We start from the raw sequence: 15,124 nt of genomic DNA, 5'->3' as shown, positions 1-15,124 counted from the left end.
TATGCCACATGGAATGAACTTATGTCTCCAAAAACACAGTAGATAGCATACAAAAGATTGGATCCCAGAAAGTGCTGAAGCATAGACATTAGCTCAAGGGCAAACACAACAAGGGGATTGGACTTTGAGCACATGATAAAGCGAGAGCACACAAGGGAGGGGTGAGGATAGGTAAGACACCTAAAAAACTAGCTAGCATTTGTTGCCCTTAATGCAGAGAAACTAAAGCAGATACCTTAAAGCAACTGAGGCCAATAGGAAAAGGGGACCAGGAACTAGAGAAAAGGTGAGATCAAAAAGAATTAACCTAGAAGGTAACACCCACGCACAGGAAATCAATGTGAGTCAATGCCCTGTATAGCTATCCTTATCTCAACCAGCAAAACCCCTTGTTCCTTCCTATTATTGCTTATACTCTCTCTACAACAAAATTAGAGATAAGGGCAAAATAGTTTCTGCTGGGTATTGAGGGGGGGGGAGCGGGAGGGGGTGGAGTGGGTGGTAAGGGAGGGGGTGGGGGCAGGGGGGAGAAATGAACCAAGCCTTGTATGCACATATGAATAATAAAAGAAAAATGAAAAAAAAAAAAAAAAAGAAAAAGATCCATTTCCTTCTGAAGCAGACTGAATAATGGTTCCCTCAAGATTTCCATATCCTCATTCCAGAACCTAGTAATATTTTACTTCATATGGAAAAAAAGATCTTGCAGATGTGATTACATGAAGGATTGAGATGGGGAAATTGCATTGAATTATCTGAACGGGCCCAGTGGAACCGCAAGGATCCTCACAAGAAGGAAACAGAAGCACCCGAAACAGAGAAAGTATGTGAAAACTGAAGCAGGGGGAAGACGCAACGTGATGTGGGAACACAGCCCCAGAAAGGAGGACAGCCTCTAGAAGCTGGAAAGTACAGGGGACTGGACTCTTTTCCCAGAGCCACCAGCAGAAAAGCAGCCTGGCCAATAGCTTCATTTCAGACTTCCCACCTCCAAAACTGTAAAAGCAGACACTGCTATTGTTTTAAGCCACTAACTTTGTTACAATAACAGTAGAAAGCCAATGCACCTCATTTTCACAGCTTTCCGTGTGTATGCTGCAAGAGAACGGACAACTTTGGTGTATTAACGTCAAATGAATGTAACAAGAAGAAAAATAATTTTTTTGCTTGAGGTTGGCAAATTTTTTAATTTATCTGCCCTCTGCACATACACATACTAACAGGATGTATGTGCACAGACACAAGAGAAACTCAGTCTAGAGCTGGTACCATTTAGAAACCCAGCCCTGTTCCTCCCTATTCAACTTAACAAAGAAAAGCGAAGGATATTCAATGAAAAGTCAGTAAATAGAGTGCCTGTACTATTTGGCAGTGTCTCTCAGTCTTGACTTTTTTTTTAATAAAATTCCTTTTCCAGAGGTATATTCAGAGGGGAGAGGAAGTTGATATTGACCATCGATGTCAATAGATGTTGTGGAAGCCAGAGGACCTTAATTGAGCTTCAGAAGACGATCCTACTAGAAGAGCCAGGTTGCCCCATCCAGGTGCATGACAGATGAGATTGTGCTATTTAAGGACTGTAGCTTGTTGAGAACAGAGCAGGAGGAAAAAGATTTTCCATAGCAGATGAAACAGACAGTCTGGCAAATAGGAAAGAATGGAGTTTTTGGAGGATTTCATGAACCTAAAAAATAAATACTCTGCAATGTCCAGGGGAAACTGGCAGAAAAGATGATATACAAAAAAGAATACTGTGAAAGGAAAGTTTTAATAGCAAAGTATTGAACAAAATCTAGAAGCTGGAAGGCAAACAGAATATGTTTATTAAGTATAGAATTATTGTAGATGTGTAGATTATTGTGTGTAGAATAATCTTTTTGTAATAAGCTAATTTCATAATAGTGGTAATAAAAATTATACTTCAAATTTGTCTCTGGGTAAGCTTTCAGTGGAGATGGGGTGCAGTTACTCTGTGGTGGTCTCAAGAAATAGCTATGGTCCAGGGAAGTCCTCATAAGTCTGCAAACTGATTCTTAACTTTTTGAGTGATTCATTTTGTTAATTTGCTGGAAATTATCAGGCTTAGAAAAAATTATCTATACCAGTATTTCTCTGTGTATTAGAATCACCGAGGAACGTTTTAAAATTACCAGTGATTGAAGTCCTATCTCTAAATATTCTGATTTATCTGGGATGTGTTCTAGGTGTGAATATTTTGTAAATGCACCAGGGTTGAGAAAAACTGATTTTTGTTAACCAAAGATAACGTAAGCCATCATTGTTGTTTTAAGCCAGAGCAATGACAATTGCAGCTACTAATTACCTGGTATAGTCCACTACACTACAAGTTCTTTCTATGCAGTTGGAGGGGAAGTGTTTTCATCATGCACAGATCTGAGGGACAAAGCATCATTACAGTGTTCAAATCCAGGCTGGATTTCAATCCTGGGACCTTACTATGATAGTAATCTGTTAATTGATAGTGGGACATGTAGATGGTACAAACATCAGCAATTCCTTATAGACTACCCAAATAAATAAGAGCATAAGGTTGTCTGATGAAGCCAAAGTTGGAATCACAGGGGTTGAAGATATACTTTAAGAGCTGTACCCATCAAGTCAAGTTGAGTGAGTTCTGTAAGATGCCCAGTGATTTATTTATTTATTTATTTTTGGCTATACTGGGATTTTAACTTAAGGCTTCACACTTCCCAGGCAATTAGTCTACACTTGAGCAATGCCCTCAGTCCTTTTTGCTTTAGTTATATTTTTAGATAGGGTCTTACACTTTTGGCCTGGGGTGGCCTTGGACTGCAATCTTCCTGCCTATGCCTCCAGAGTAGCTAGGATTGTATTTTGTACAACTACACCTATTTAATTTGTTGAGATAAGGTCTTGCTAACTTTTTTTCCTGCTGGACTTGAACTATAGTCCTTTTGATCTCTACCTCCAGAGTAGCTGGGATTATAGGCATAAGCTACTGTGCCTGGTTCTCCATCTATGTTTAAGAGAGCCTCCCAACTATGAAAGATTATCTTTTGGACATACTTTAGATCTGGCAAGAGGTGCTTCATTTACTGTTCTCCTTTTGTAGGAATTCAAACCTACATGTGTTTCTGCTACACATCTCTTTAGATGTTAGAATTAATTAGATCCAGGTTCCTCACGATTTTGAATATGTTCCATGATATTTGGGAAGAACGTTAATCTCCTTAATGGATTCATGTTTTGTTATGAAAGAATAGTTAAAGGCTTACTGTTCAGTTCAGTGGTAGAGCACTTGTTTACCATGTGTGATTTCCTAAGTTCTGTCTCTAGCATCCCAAATAAAAAAAATAGAAAAGAAAGATAGTTTATAAAATTTGTCACGTATTTCTTTCCCAGGTGAAATTATATAATAGACTAATAGCTCTTTCTGAGTGCATGATTTTGTCATGGTAGCAGGTGAAAGGTGTGCATGGGATGCTAAGCACTGTTCCTTTTATTTTTAGGATAGTGCTTCCTGGGGAGCAGAATGTAGGGATTTCAAATATAGAAGGATAAAGGCAGATATTTTATTTAAAATGAAGAGTTTTGGGACAATATGGAGACTGGATGGGGAAAATCAGAAGAAGGGTACATATGGCAGAAAGAACAATTGTATAAGTTCAGAAGAAGTTGGAGAGAGAGCTACAGAAAGAGAGGGTGAGTTAGAGACTTATTCAGAAGGCAAATCCCCAACATTTGGTAACTCATAAATGGGACCAATAAGAGACAGTCAAGTGGGTTTCCAGCTTGTGTAATTGGATGATATTTCTAGTCACCAAGAGAAGGGTCAGAGGAGGAGAGACTTGTTTAGGGAGGGGTGAAGCAGAAGAGACGAGGAGTTAAGTCTGGCACAGAGATGTGACATCACCCTGCTAGACCTTCCTCACATGTGAAGACCTGGCATGCCAGACTGAGAGGAGCTTTTCAACCCATTGCTGCGACACATGTAAGAGGCAATGCAGTGATACAGTTAGGGTCAGGAAACACTGATTCACTCTTGCACTAATGGTAATGGTGACATAATCTTTAGCATGCGGAGTGTTTGTGCACCAGGGTTGGCTTAGTGCCTTGCCCACATTGTCACATCTCACGTTTCTCAAGAGGATGTGAGGTAGGTACTAGTGTCCTCTCATGGAAAGCAAGTGGAAAATAACAAGTCTCCAGGTCCTCTACTAAGTGATGATCCCATCCAGTGCATTGAAGTTTTTAATTGTATTAAAGCCTCTGTCTACCCAAGCACAGAATTAAACACACAGAAAACCCCTCATAAAGAGACCAAGCATGGTGGCACATACCTGTAATCTCAACCTTAGGGAGGCAGAGGTAGGAAGATCATGAGTTTGAGGCCAGACTGGGTTACATGGTGTGTTTGAGGTCAGCTATCTTGGGTCGCCTACCAAGAAGCAGTCTCAAAAAAAAAAAAAAAAAACACTCCAAAAATGCTAGCTGCTTCATTTTTCATAAGATAACCCTTAGGACAGAGAAAGAGTTTAGCTAAATCATGGGGAAAGTTGGGATGAAGGATGCTTTAGGTAAAATGTTGCATCTACAAAGGGTTGAAGAAGCAGATGTGGTTGACACAGCAGAGGGATGTTTTTACCTTTAGTCTGCAGGCTTTTTTTGAAAATCTACTGGATGCTGTGGACCTTCTCAGCAAAAATGCACATTTTGGGCCAGGCACACCTCACAACTTTAAATAAAGCTAGAGTCTACTGTACCTAAGGATTAAGATGTGCCCAATGTATACAACCTCAAATTCCTTTCATGAATCTTTCTGAAGTACTCCTGCTTCCATTACCAAAATAACTTTTGTTATCCTCTACTAAAGCCAAGTTTTATGTGCCTAGAATTATCCATTAGAGTATTTTTGAGGTATATATTTGTATACACATGCATATATAATTTGATTTATATTTCATCATAAATCAAATTGAAACACATCTTAGTCCTTTTCCAAATCTACTCTTTGGAGACTTCTGAGAATCCTCAAGTGGGTCCTGCACACTAAGAATGTGGACAAATTGCATACATTTCAGCAAATTGTTGTTGTCGTCCATAAAGGTCAATTGACTTTTGTACATAATTAAGTAAAATACTCAGAGATCTATGAACATCTCCTTGTAACTAAAAGTAACTATATGCTCGAGAGCTGTAAATAGACTTTAATATCAGCCTGAGAGAAACATAATTCGGATGAGAATGTTCTGCCAAATAACTGTATAATATACTACAAATTATCATCCAGTTAGTGTAAATTGAGATCCATCATTATTACATAGTCAGATTTTTCCAAAGTAATGAACTTATCAATTAGCAGGCTCAAAGACTATCAAAGGACTTGAGGAATTTTAAAAGAGAATGTACTGCTTAATTAGTTCTCCATTTCTTTGATAGCCTACCAGGCAATGCACACTTTACTTTTATGCCTGGATACTAGTAGGAGGCTCCTTGACCATGTGTATGCATGGAGCTCAGAGCTGAAAAGCTGCCTAGTCAGATTTGAATCCAGGAATGCTACTTACAGCTGAGGGGATGGAGTTGAAGAGGAATCAAAGGTGCATGCTTAGAAAATCTGAGCAACTCAAGTAATGAGGGCGTCAGACCCTGATCTGAAGTCACTGCTTTGGCAGTGAGTGTGTGACCTGAACCCTAATGTTCTGCTCTGTAACATGGGATATTCTGAAGGAGAAAAAGAGATCATTCCAACCAAGTACATGTCATATTCCAGTATATAGTAAGCACCAAATAAATGGTAGTCATTTTATTCTACTAGGGAAAGAGCAGAATTTGCAACTGGATATCGCAAACTTTGATCTAAGATTCTACTTACAGTCCCTTACAGTTTAGAAAATAACTTCATGGCTTCAGACCAGTTTTAAGGTATTGGATAGCTATATTTTGGTGACATTCATTTTCAGGATCTCTTTTTGCCTCTGGGGTAAAGATTTGGGTTTTTGTTGTTATTGTTTTCACTGTTGTATCTTTATCACCTTCAGTCAATGCTCAGCAAAAAATGTGCTGAATGAAAGAATGAAATTCTCTGCTGTGTGTGTACCACACTATCTACACGGCCATGGGACTTTTGATATCACAGCATTTACTCAGGCCTTAAACAAAGGTAGACATGGTTGGATGTTAGAGAATAAAATGAAACAACTGCATGCACGAAGTATAGGCTTAATTAAAATGTGTTCTAGGTTTATTAGTTCAAGAAACAGTTGTTGGATATAACATCAGCACAGCAGAATAGAATATTTTCCCTTCAAATTCTGAGATAAGTTTCAAATCCCAGTCTTGCCACTTCCTGACTGTGTGATGTTGGACAAATTACAAAATCTGAGCTCTGTCAGCTTCTTCTATAGAGAGTTTCCTATTATAATTAAATGATTGGCTGGGTATGATGGCTTATGCTGTAATCTTAACTACTTGGGGGCAGAGATTGGTAGGACTGCAGTTAAAGGCCAGACTGGGAAAAAGTTCACAGACTTCATTTCAACCAATAAAAAAAATGAGCATGGTGGCACATGCCTGACATCCCAGCTATGTGGGAAGTGTAAATAAGAGGATTGCAGTCCAAGCCAGCTGAGTATAAATGAAAATAACCCTATTTAGAAACTAGCTAAAGCAAAAAAGGCTCAGGGTTGGGGTATGGGTGACTCAAGTGGTAGAGCACCTGCCTAGCAAGTGCAAAGGCTTTGCTTTTAAGCCCCACTACTGATCCCCCCCACCCCCCAAAAATAAAATGATAGTTGCATTAAACCTGTTTAGCACTATGCCTGGGATACAATGTGCTCAGTAAAAAGTAGCCCCTAAGGTATTAGTCCTATTCTATATGTTTATAATTAGAAATGATGGATGTAAAAGCAGTCTGATTTAGTGGACACAGGCTTGCAACCTTCTAGCATAACATGGTTGTGCTTAATTCATGTTTTCTGTCTGAGAGATGAAGACTGGTGGTTGCTTCTGAAGTGCAGAAACATGTAGTGAAACTTACCTAATAACCTGTTTGCCCTCATCACAGTCAGTGGGCACAACATATATGAGGGAAGAATCAATGCAGAAAATTATTTGATTAATCAGAATTGCCATTGCACTTCCTAGCAGAGAAGCCAGGCATAAAAAAAATGCACTTTCTTCCTAGCCTTACTTTATGTTAATTGAAAGAGAACAAAAGGAAAGAAAAAAATGCATGAGCATGCAAATGTTGAGGGAGGAAATGCAATAAAATTTTACAAAATATTTTCATACTAAATGTTTTATGAGACTAATGGCTCAATTCCAACTTAATCCTCATTGCCACAAGGGCTGTGTAGGGAAAAGACCCTCTTCTGTCATTTGTTCATGTAAAAGATGGCGCAGGTTTTCTGAGTTGGAAACTGTGTTCAAGCTCACCCACTGGCAGCTCTCCAGCTCAGGAAATTGGCCAAGCCCCATGCAGCGTCCCTGCTGGATGGCGTGCCCCAGTGCCCCTCACTCTTCTTCTTCTTCAGAGGACAATTAGCACACAGGCTGTTGTGCTAGAAAGCCCTCTTGCTTGCTCAGTCTTGAAAGCAACTGTGCAGTCCTCCAAAGAGTCAAATTTACTTTCAGGTAGTAGAGTCATAGGCTCAAATTCATTCTAATTTCTTAATAATGTAGGATTTCCAGATGGAATGAAGCTTTTCTTTTGAGGAAACTGAGGCAGTGAGGAGTGATTTGTCCAAATGTGTTTGACAGAGTTGGGAAGATAATATTCTGAGTGGGAAGGAAGGTGACTTTGAAGATTTCTTATTAAAAGCCTCTAACACAGTTCCTGGGTCATTCATTTGTTTATTCAACAGAAATATATGGGACACTCATTATGTATCACATAATTTAGGGGGGACTGGGCACTTAGAGGAAAAGACAAAGAAAGCTCTGTCCTCTGGAATGTATTGTCCAGTAAGGACCATACATGACTCATAAGTAAATGACTTAATTAATTACAGACTTTTACTGCAGCTATGGAGCAGACTAAGTAGAATGTAGGGATGTAGGAAATGACAAAGGCACTGCTCTTTATCAAGAGATAATCATGAGGACCTAGTTGAACCCGACTTTAGGGAAGGTTGAATGTTCTAGCCTTTGGCAACTGCAAGTACCAAGGCTGTGATGTGGGAACAGAAGGGTGTGTTATGTGACTAGGCAGGTACCTCTGAAGTGGAACACTGGAGGCTGCAGCCTCCTGCAGGTCCTGCAGACTTTAGTGTTGTGTATTAAGAGCACGCCAGTACATATTAGATGAAATTAGTGTGATCTCTGAGCTTTAATTTTAATTGTAAAAGAGGAATAATATCAAGTATGTCAAGGGTTACTGTGTCAGCTAAATGAGATGGTTGTTTATGTCCAGAAGCTAGCTAGACACAAGTGGAGAGTTTCATGTGTAGTCTTCCTTCATTCTCTAAGTTCATCTGCTATCATCACTTCCATGGTGGAGTCACTCAGTGTGAATGACAGTGGATGTGTGACAGGTAACTAAGAGTCAGCAGGAGAAGAATGGGACCTGCAGGAAGTAGAAGTGAGAAGGAGACAGGTTTTCACACCTCAGGCAGGTGAAGCAGAAGGCAGCATCTTCTCAAATACCAGGACACATTTGGGGAGGTAGTTTTGGGATAAGGGAGGAAGAGGACACCATGTAACCTGCTGGTTGGTAGGTCAACTCTCTGATTACCGAAACTTCTGAAGACAGTTCGTTCATATGAAAGCTGTACTCCTCTGTAGCCTAATCAAGTCTTGACATTTGAATTTCGAACTAATTTTTGAGAAATAACTTTTCAGATTCTCATCATATAGTACTTGTTCAATATGAATAGGAATAATTACTTTGTTACGTGATTAGCATGCCTAAGAATAACTGTAGACTTTTCTCCATTTTTTTGCTTTTAGATAAATGTCAAATACCTTCTTTAAAGTGCATTTAATTCATGTTTTTCTTAAGAATCATTAAAAAGTGGGAAAAGGTGATGAAGGTGCAAGGAAGCACAGGAAGTGCATGTGAGGAGACAGCCAAGTTGACCAGGCACAGAAAATGTTCTCAGCAGTGATTTTCATACCAAAAAGTAAAAGCTGTGAATTCCAATTTTGTTTAAAGGAGCCCCACACCAAGTGGTAGAGTTTTTCCCAGACATTTCTGGCAGGCTGTTTCAGAATGGTTGTCCATTCTGATGGAGAGACCTTCTTGGTAAAATCAACACACAGGATCTGAGGAGGGTGGTTCCTCAGAGAGTGACCTTGGATCAAACTTACTGGGAGGATTGTTTGAGCTCACATGCCGTGATGGCAGACCACGGTGAGGCCCTTGGTAAAACAGATAAGACTCCTTCCTTCCTTTCTTTTCCTCAGTAGAAAGATTCATTGAGTAATGAACAGAGTCAGGACCCAGAACTCCTGAGTCCTCTGCCTCCTAGAGACAGCTAGAGGCAGAATCTCTGTCTTTGTTTCTATAGGTTGTTGCCCAGGGTTAATGGAATGACTTAAACTGAATCACATAGTGGTTAAGTCACATTTTGAACAGAATAGGAAGTTTTAAGGTATCTAATATAATTTTTCAAGTATAAGAGGCTCTGTAGGTCCAAATGTAACCCTATTAATCCAATGTGGGTTCTCTATAGTGACTGCAAAATGAGCAATGGATTTTCACATGCAATATGGTAGTGGTTTCATGACGGAACCTTTCAAAAAGCATTCTTCCCTCCAAAGTGCTTGCAGTTCATCAGTCTGGAACAAAAACTAGATAAGGGGTCTCTTTTGTCCCTTCCACCAAGTCTTATACTAATCTTACCACTGAAATGATTAGGAAAAATAAGGATGAAAGATAAGACCAAGGATGGAGGGAAAAGTGTTTGTGTCAATAACCAATGAAAAGCTGAACTAATCTCACTTCCTCTTGTCCTCACCAGATAGTTCTTGGGATCACTTTTCTTCAAGGTTTCGTTTTTGCCTTATTGTCTTTTGGATGATGTACTCTCTAGAAGTCTAGGGGAGAGCTACTTCTATCAAAGGGACACTGTGTTTACAATTATGAAAATGAAGGAAAAGCCTTTCCCCAGGCCCACCACACAACTCTCTTGCGTATTTCAGGCCTATTTTTGGGGACAGAGGTGGACAGTTATATATGAGCCAAATGGTATATTACAAAGAAAAGTCTCATTAGCAAATGATTCTCTTAAATGTAACAAAAGCCCCCAACCCATTATAACAGCCTCTTGGGAAGGAATGTTTATTTACATTTTTACGGCTTCACATAAAATCTGGGTGTTTTTCTTGGTTCGGATTCACACTCCATTACATCCTGTAATGAATTGCATTAAAATTCTCAAATGGGAAAAACTCTCAAATGAAGCCTTAAGATAAAGGACTAATGATTATATTTATTTACCTTTAAAGTTATTTAGTTATTGACATGATTGCAACATGCGTGTTTCCTTACTACTAAGAGAGAATTATAATATCTAATGATTTGGTAATGCAATTATTGGGTAGAAATGAGTGACAGAAACTCTCATCTAATCAGAGAGGCAACTTCTCATGGTGGAGAAAGCACTGGATGTGTTTGCCTCTTGCCTCTTGCTGCATGAGAGGATTAGATGTATTGATGTTTGTGATTATTTCAATTGTAACATTAAATATGTTCTATGACTCTATATTAGTCTGTTTTCTGTTTCTATAACAAAATACCCAAGACTGGCAGTTTAAAAGGAAAGAGACTTATTTATTGTGCAATTTTGGAGACTGAACATCTAAAATTGGGAGGCTCCTTCTGTTTGGCCTCTAGTGAAAGCCACATGGTCGGTGGCATCACAATACTTAAGGCATGTGTAGAAGAGTTTGCATGGTGAGACAGAAAAGAAGCCAGAGAAAGTCAGAGGTCAGGTGTGCTCTTTTTTAAACAATTCACTCTTCTGGGAACTAACCAGGGCCCCATGAAAATTATAGTCATTGTTTCTGGGGTCAGCACCCCAATGGCCTGACTACCTTCACTAAACCCTACCTCTTAAAGTTTCTTCTACCTCAGCACCACCACACCAAGGATCAAGTTCCAACATATAACACTTTGAGAGACACACTCAAACCATATCTGAACTATAATAGATTCTAAATAGAATTTTTTAATGTAATCATTCAGTGAATAACACAAACATCTGGTTGACTTTCTTGACTGTGTGCTTCCAGGGCAAGTAACTTTTAATTCTGAACTCAATGACTACAGAAAGTTGCTCTTGCAAGTATGAAGATAGAGTAATAGAGTCAGGACAGATGACCATTCAAAGATGGCTCTTGCTAGTGGTTCAGAGATTGACAGTTCTCATTTGAATGGAGTGACTTGTACTTAACGAAATTACTGCCCATTAACACCATAGCAACCTCAGAGTTTTTAAACTAAAGAGTACAATAACAGCTTACATTATTTTAGATAAGAATAGTAGCTTATGTGACAATAACTAAGTACAAAGAATTACCCATGAAGTCATATAAATATAACTTGGCAATTTTTTTGACTTTCCTCAAAATTTAACCCCTTGACCTTTAATTACTGCTTCTGTTTGAAACTTCTGTGCTTTCCAGATGTACATTATAAGTTGTTTAGCAGTATCCCTGGCCACTACCCTCAAATTGTCAATACAGTGCCCTAGTCTCAACTATGAGAATCAAAATTGTCTCCAGATATTGCCATAAATCTTTGGGGAGCACAGTCACTCTAGAGTGAAAACCAATAGTCTATGCTTTATTTTTTTTCTAATTCTGAATTTTGTTTCTTGAGCATTAGAGTAAGTGTTCAGAAACTGCTACTCAATTATTGGTGTTATTTTTATTCTGCACATTACTAACATTTTTCATTTGTATAGGATTTCAAAGTTGACTAGGTGGTGCCACCCACATTATCTGTGAAGATGAAGGCTTAGCAGCTCATTGTCTATGGCAAAACAGGAAAGAGAAGCATCTTTTCTATTACTGTGCCTGTCCCCTTTCTATTGTGCTTGGAATCCTGCATGTTTGACCAAAAAGGTCTTGCCATGAAGAATGTATTTAGGATGAGCCAGGCATTGTGTAAATGATACCTGGCTCAGTTTTTTTTCAAGAGATATAAAGAAAAGAAAGACACGTTTAAATCATTTTAAAATGCTACCATATCCTGTCATCTTCTGCTGGCAGGATGCACATATCACCCAGCATATACAGAAGACCATTCCTTTACAACTAGAACTGGACTTCCTAACCCCTTAGCTCTTTAAAGAGTTCTGAAAATAGCAATCTTTAGGGTCCTTCCGAAGTGCTGTGGCTTTATCAAACTGCACTAAGTGAAAACCAGATGGCATTTTTGCAAAAGAGAAAATAACATTTTCCCCCGTTCTTCTACTTCCTGCTCAGCCCTCTTACCTGCTTAAGGATTTCAGCGGCTGTTTCGTGTGAACAATCAAATATCACATAGAACTCTTTGCCCTTCTTCATCTCCTTGAGTAGAGGCTTGGCATCTTTATTCCCAGAGGGCAGCTGGCGGATTTTGATTTTAATGTTATATCTGGAGGGAGCTTTGATGAGCTCTTGCAGACGAATTAGACCTGGAAAATGACATCCAATCATGCACCAGAGACTGATCTGTATTGTTTATTGCCATTTGCAGTCAAATGCAGATCATTCCCCAAATGTATCAAGCGGTCACCTACCTAAAGGTTACACTATTGACTTCCTATTTGTCATTCCTCTTTCTGTGGAAGATTGCTCTGATATTTTCCCTTTATGGGTATGTGTGGCTTGGAAACATAATTTTCCCAAGTGCATTTTGAATTTATTTAGAATGCAGTTGTTCTCTGCAGCTTCCAGCCAACACTTCAAACCTTTAGCAAATCACATCTGTGACTGTAAAACTTTTGTAAACAGAAAGTCGTTTAAAGTCTCTAAAGGTGCCCAATGAAATAGATAGCACCTGCTGACTAAAAAGCCAGAAGAATACAAGGATTTCTTGGAGTTGTTAACTTTTGTGAACTTTTGTAAGCTTATCATTCAATATTTATACATAACATACTGTTTACCAGCTAATTAGTTGGGCTGTTTTAAATAACCTTTCAGTGTTGTCCAAATAAGCTGTTTATAAATGGCTTATTATATTTTGTGCTAATATGTTTAAACGTTGACTTGGAAAATCCTTCCTTGATTAAAAAGACCATAAAATATTTAGAGATTATGATAATAAATGCAGAAAATTCTTTGAAATTTGACTATCGGTAGTTGTAGCAAAATGTCTACAGCTGACTAAATTGACAGATGCTTGTTTCACCACAGGTGTGGATCTACTGAGCTGCACCATACTCTGGTGGAAGAGTGTAACTAGAGCAAAGCAAACGGTCATGTAACAGCTCCGTCTTACTTCCCCTAATGTTGACTGGTGTTTGCTACACTGAGTGATCTTTTCTCTCAGTCAAGGATTCTGCCACGTTGGAAAATTGACACTTTAAAAAAAAAGTACGCAGTCCAGTGCTTTCAGGATTTGTCAACTACAAGAAATCAACAGGGAATATAAAAGTTTACAAGTATTCAGGTGGAAATTGTGGAATATATTGTGTAAGATATTACTTGAACCAGCTATCTCCAGATTTGATACATATTTCTTTCTCTTGTTTTGTTTATTTAGTTATTTTTCCCCAGAAATCACATTTATTGGAACAGTTTCTCTACCATGATAGATAGGTTTGATTCTGAAGTATAGTAAATTTCCAATGATACTGCTTTTACTAAAAATGAGGAGAGGGTAAGGGGGTGATATGAGCACTTGGATCCATGTAGTTATTATTTGTTTTATTGGTTAATCCTTATAATAATCCAATAGCACAAGTGTTATTACCTCTATTGTTTTAAATGCTGAAACCGAGGCCCAGAGCAATTAAGTAACTCACTCAGAATGGCAGAGATAGCTAGCAGGAGCCATAGATTAAAATTGTTATTTATGAGTCCAGTGCTTAATCTTTCCACTTCACTATCCCACCTTATAAATAAGTGTTATTGGTGCTGAGGGAGCAGATACAGTTTAGGACTGTTTGATGAGATGGGGAAGAAATAGAATCGGGACCCATTTTCCTTTCTTCCTTTCCCTAGGCTTCTTGCTTTGTGATTACATACTTCTTTTTCTTTTTTCTTTAACTTAAGCATGACCACAAAGGAGAGCTCAATGTGGCCTTTAAATAAAATGGGAAAAACATTTTAAAAAGTGCATTTCATATGCTGCAAAGAACTGCTCTTTTGTTCTTTGCTGAGTAGAATGTCAATCTTGAAGTGCCTCTTCCCATTCAGATGACTTACACACACTCTCATGGCATTTAAAGTTGGCACACACTTTTTTACTTCACTCATTCATTTGTAGGGGAAAATAGTTCCTGAATGCTCATTAGATGACAAGCCCCATGCTAAGCCCGAAAAATAAGTACATCCTATTTCAAGGTCCTTGGAGGCCATAGGAGGTTTTCATACCAAAAACTCACATGAGATGGATGAGTTATCAATTACCACTTAATGTCATAGGTTCTGAACTGAGACTGCTGGAGGCTGGAGTAATGTGCTCAAGGTGAGGCAGTTATTAATGGCAGATTCAGCACTTAAAACCAAGTCTACCTTCTGACTCTAAACTAGGTCTCCTTCCACTAAATCAGTGGCCCTGTATCACTTTTGGATTTCAGATAAAAAAAATGAATGAATGAATAACTGACTAATTATAGAAATAAATAGTATTCAGATAAAGAACATTTTGGACCAACAAAAAGCACTAAACATTTGACACATGAGGACATTCATATACACAACCTCCCTCCCAGGTAAAAGTGATCATCCACTTTCACAATTGTTTCATAAAGGAATGTATGTATTAATACAAAGAAAGGAAAAAGGAGAGTAACTCAATACAAAAGACCAGTTTCAAATTGGAATAAATTTATCTTTATGAAAAAACTCAGCAAGATACCCTTCTTTTTTTCATTTTGCCAGTAAACAGGTAAATTGGTCTCAAGTAGATAGAGAATCAACAGATTTTAAGATTATAGACTCCAGTTGTGAGAAAAACAATGAGCAAGGAACAGTGATTTTACAGCTG

The 15,124-nt window shown here is 38.5% G+C and overlaps 1 protein-coding gene across 9 annotated transcripts in view; it reads right to left on the bottom strand.

Moving 5' to 3' along the window:
* Grik1 (glutamate ionotropic receptor kainate type subunit 1) overlaps positions 1-15,124 on the bottom strand; it is a 379,854-nt gene that overhangs the window by 115,528 nt on the left and 249,202 nt on the right. For all 9 annotated transcript variants that reach the window (XR_012447881.1, XM_074072841.1, XM_074072843.1 and 6 more), the window contains exon 4: positions 12,424-12,605. Coding sequence is in view for 8 of the 9 variants with exons in the window: in XM_074072841.1 (XP_073928942.1) it covers positions 12,424-12,605 (182 nt within the window). In the remaining variant the exon portion in view is untranslated. The remainder of the gene's footprint in view (positions 1-12,423; positions 12,606-15,124) is intronic.

Source organism: Castor canadensis, chromosome 5 (genome assembly GCF_047511655.1).
Source record: "Castor canadensis chromosome 5, mCasCan1.hap1v2, whole genome shotgun sequence".
Lineage (NCBI taxonomy): Eukaryota > Metazoa > Chordata > Mammalia > Rodentia > Castoridae > Castor > Castor canadensis.
This window is presented reverse-complemented; position numbering and strand designations above follow the sequence as displayed.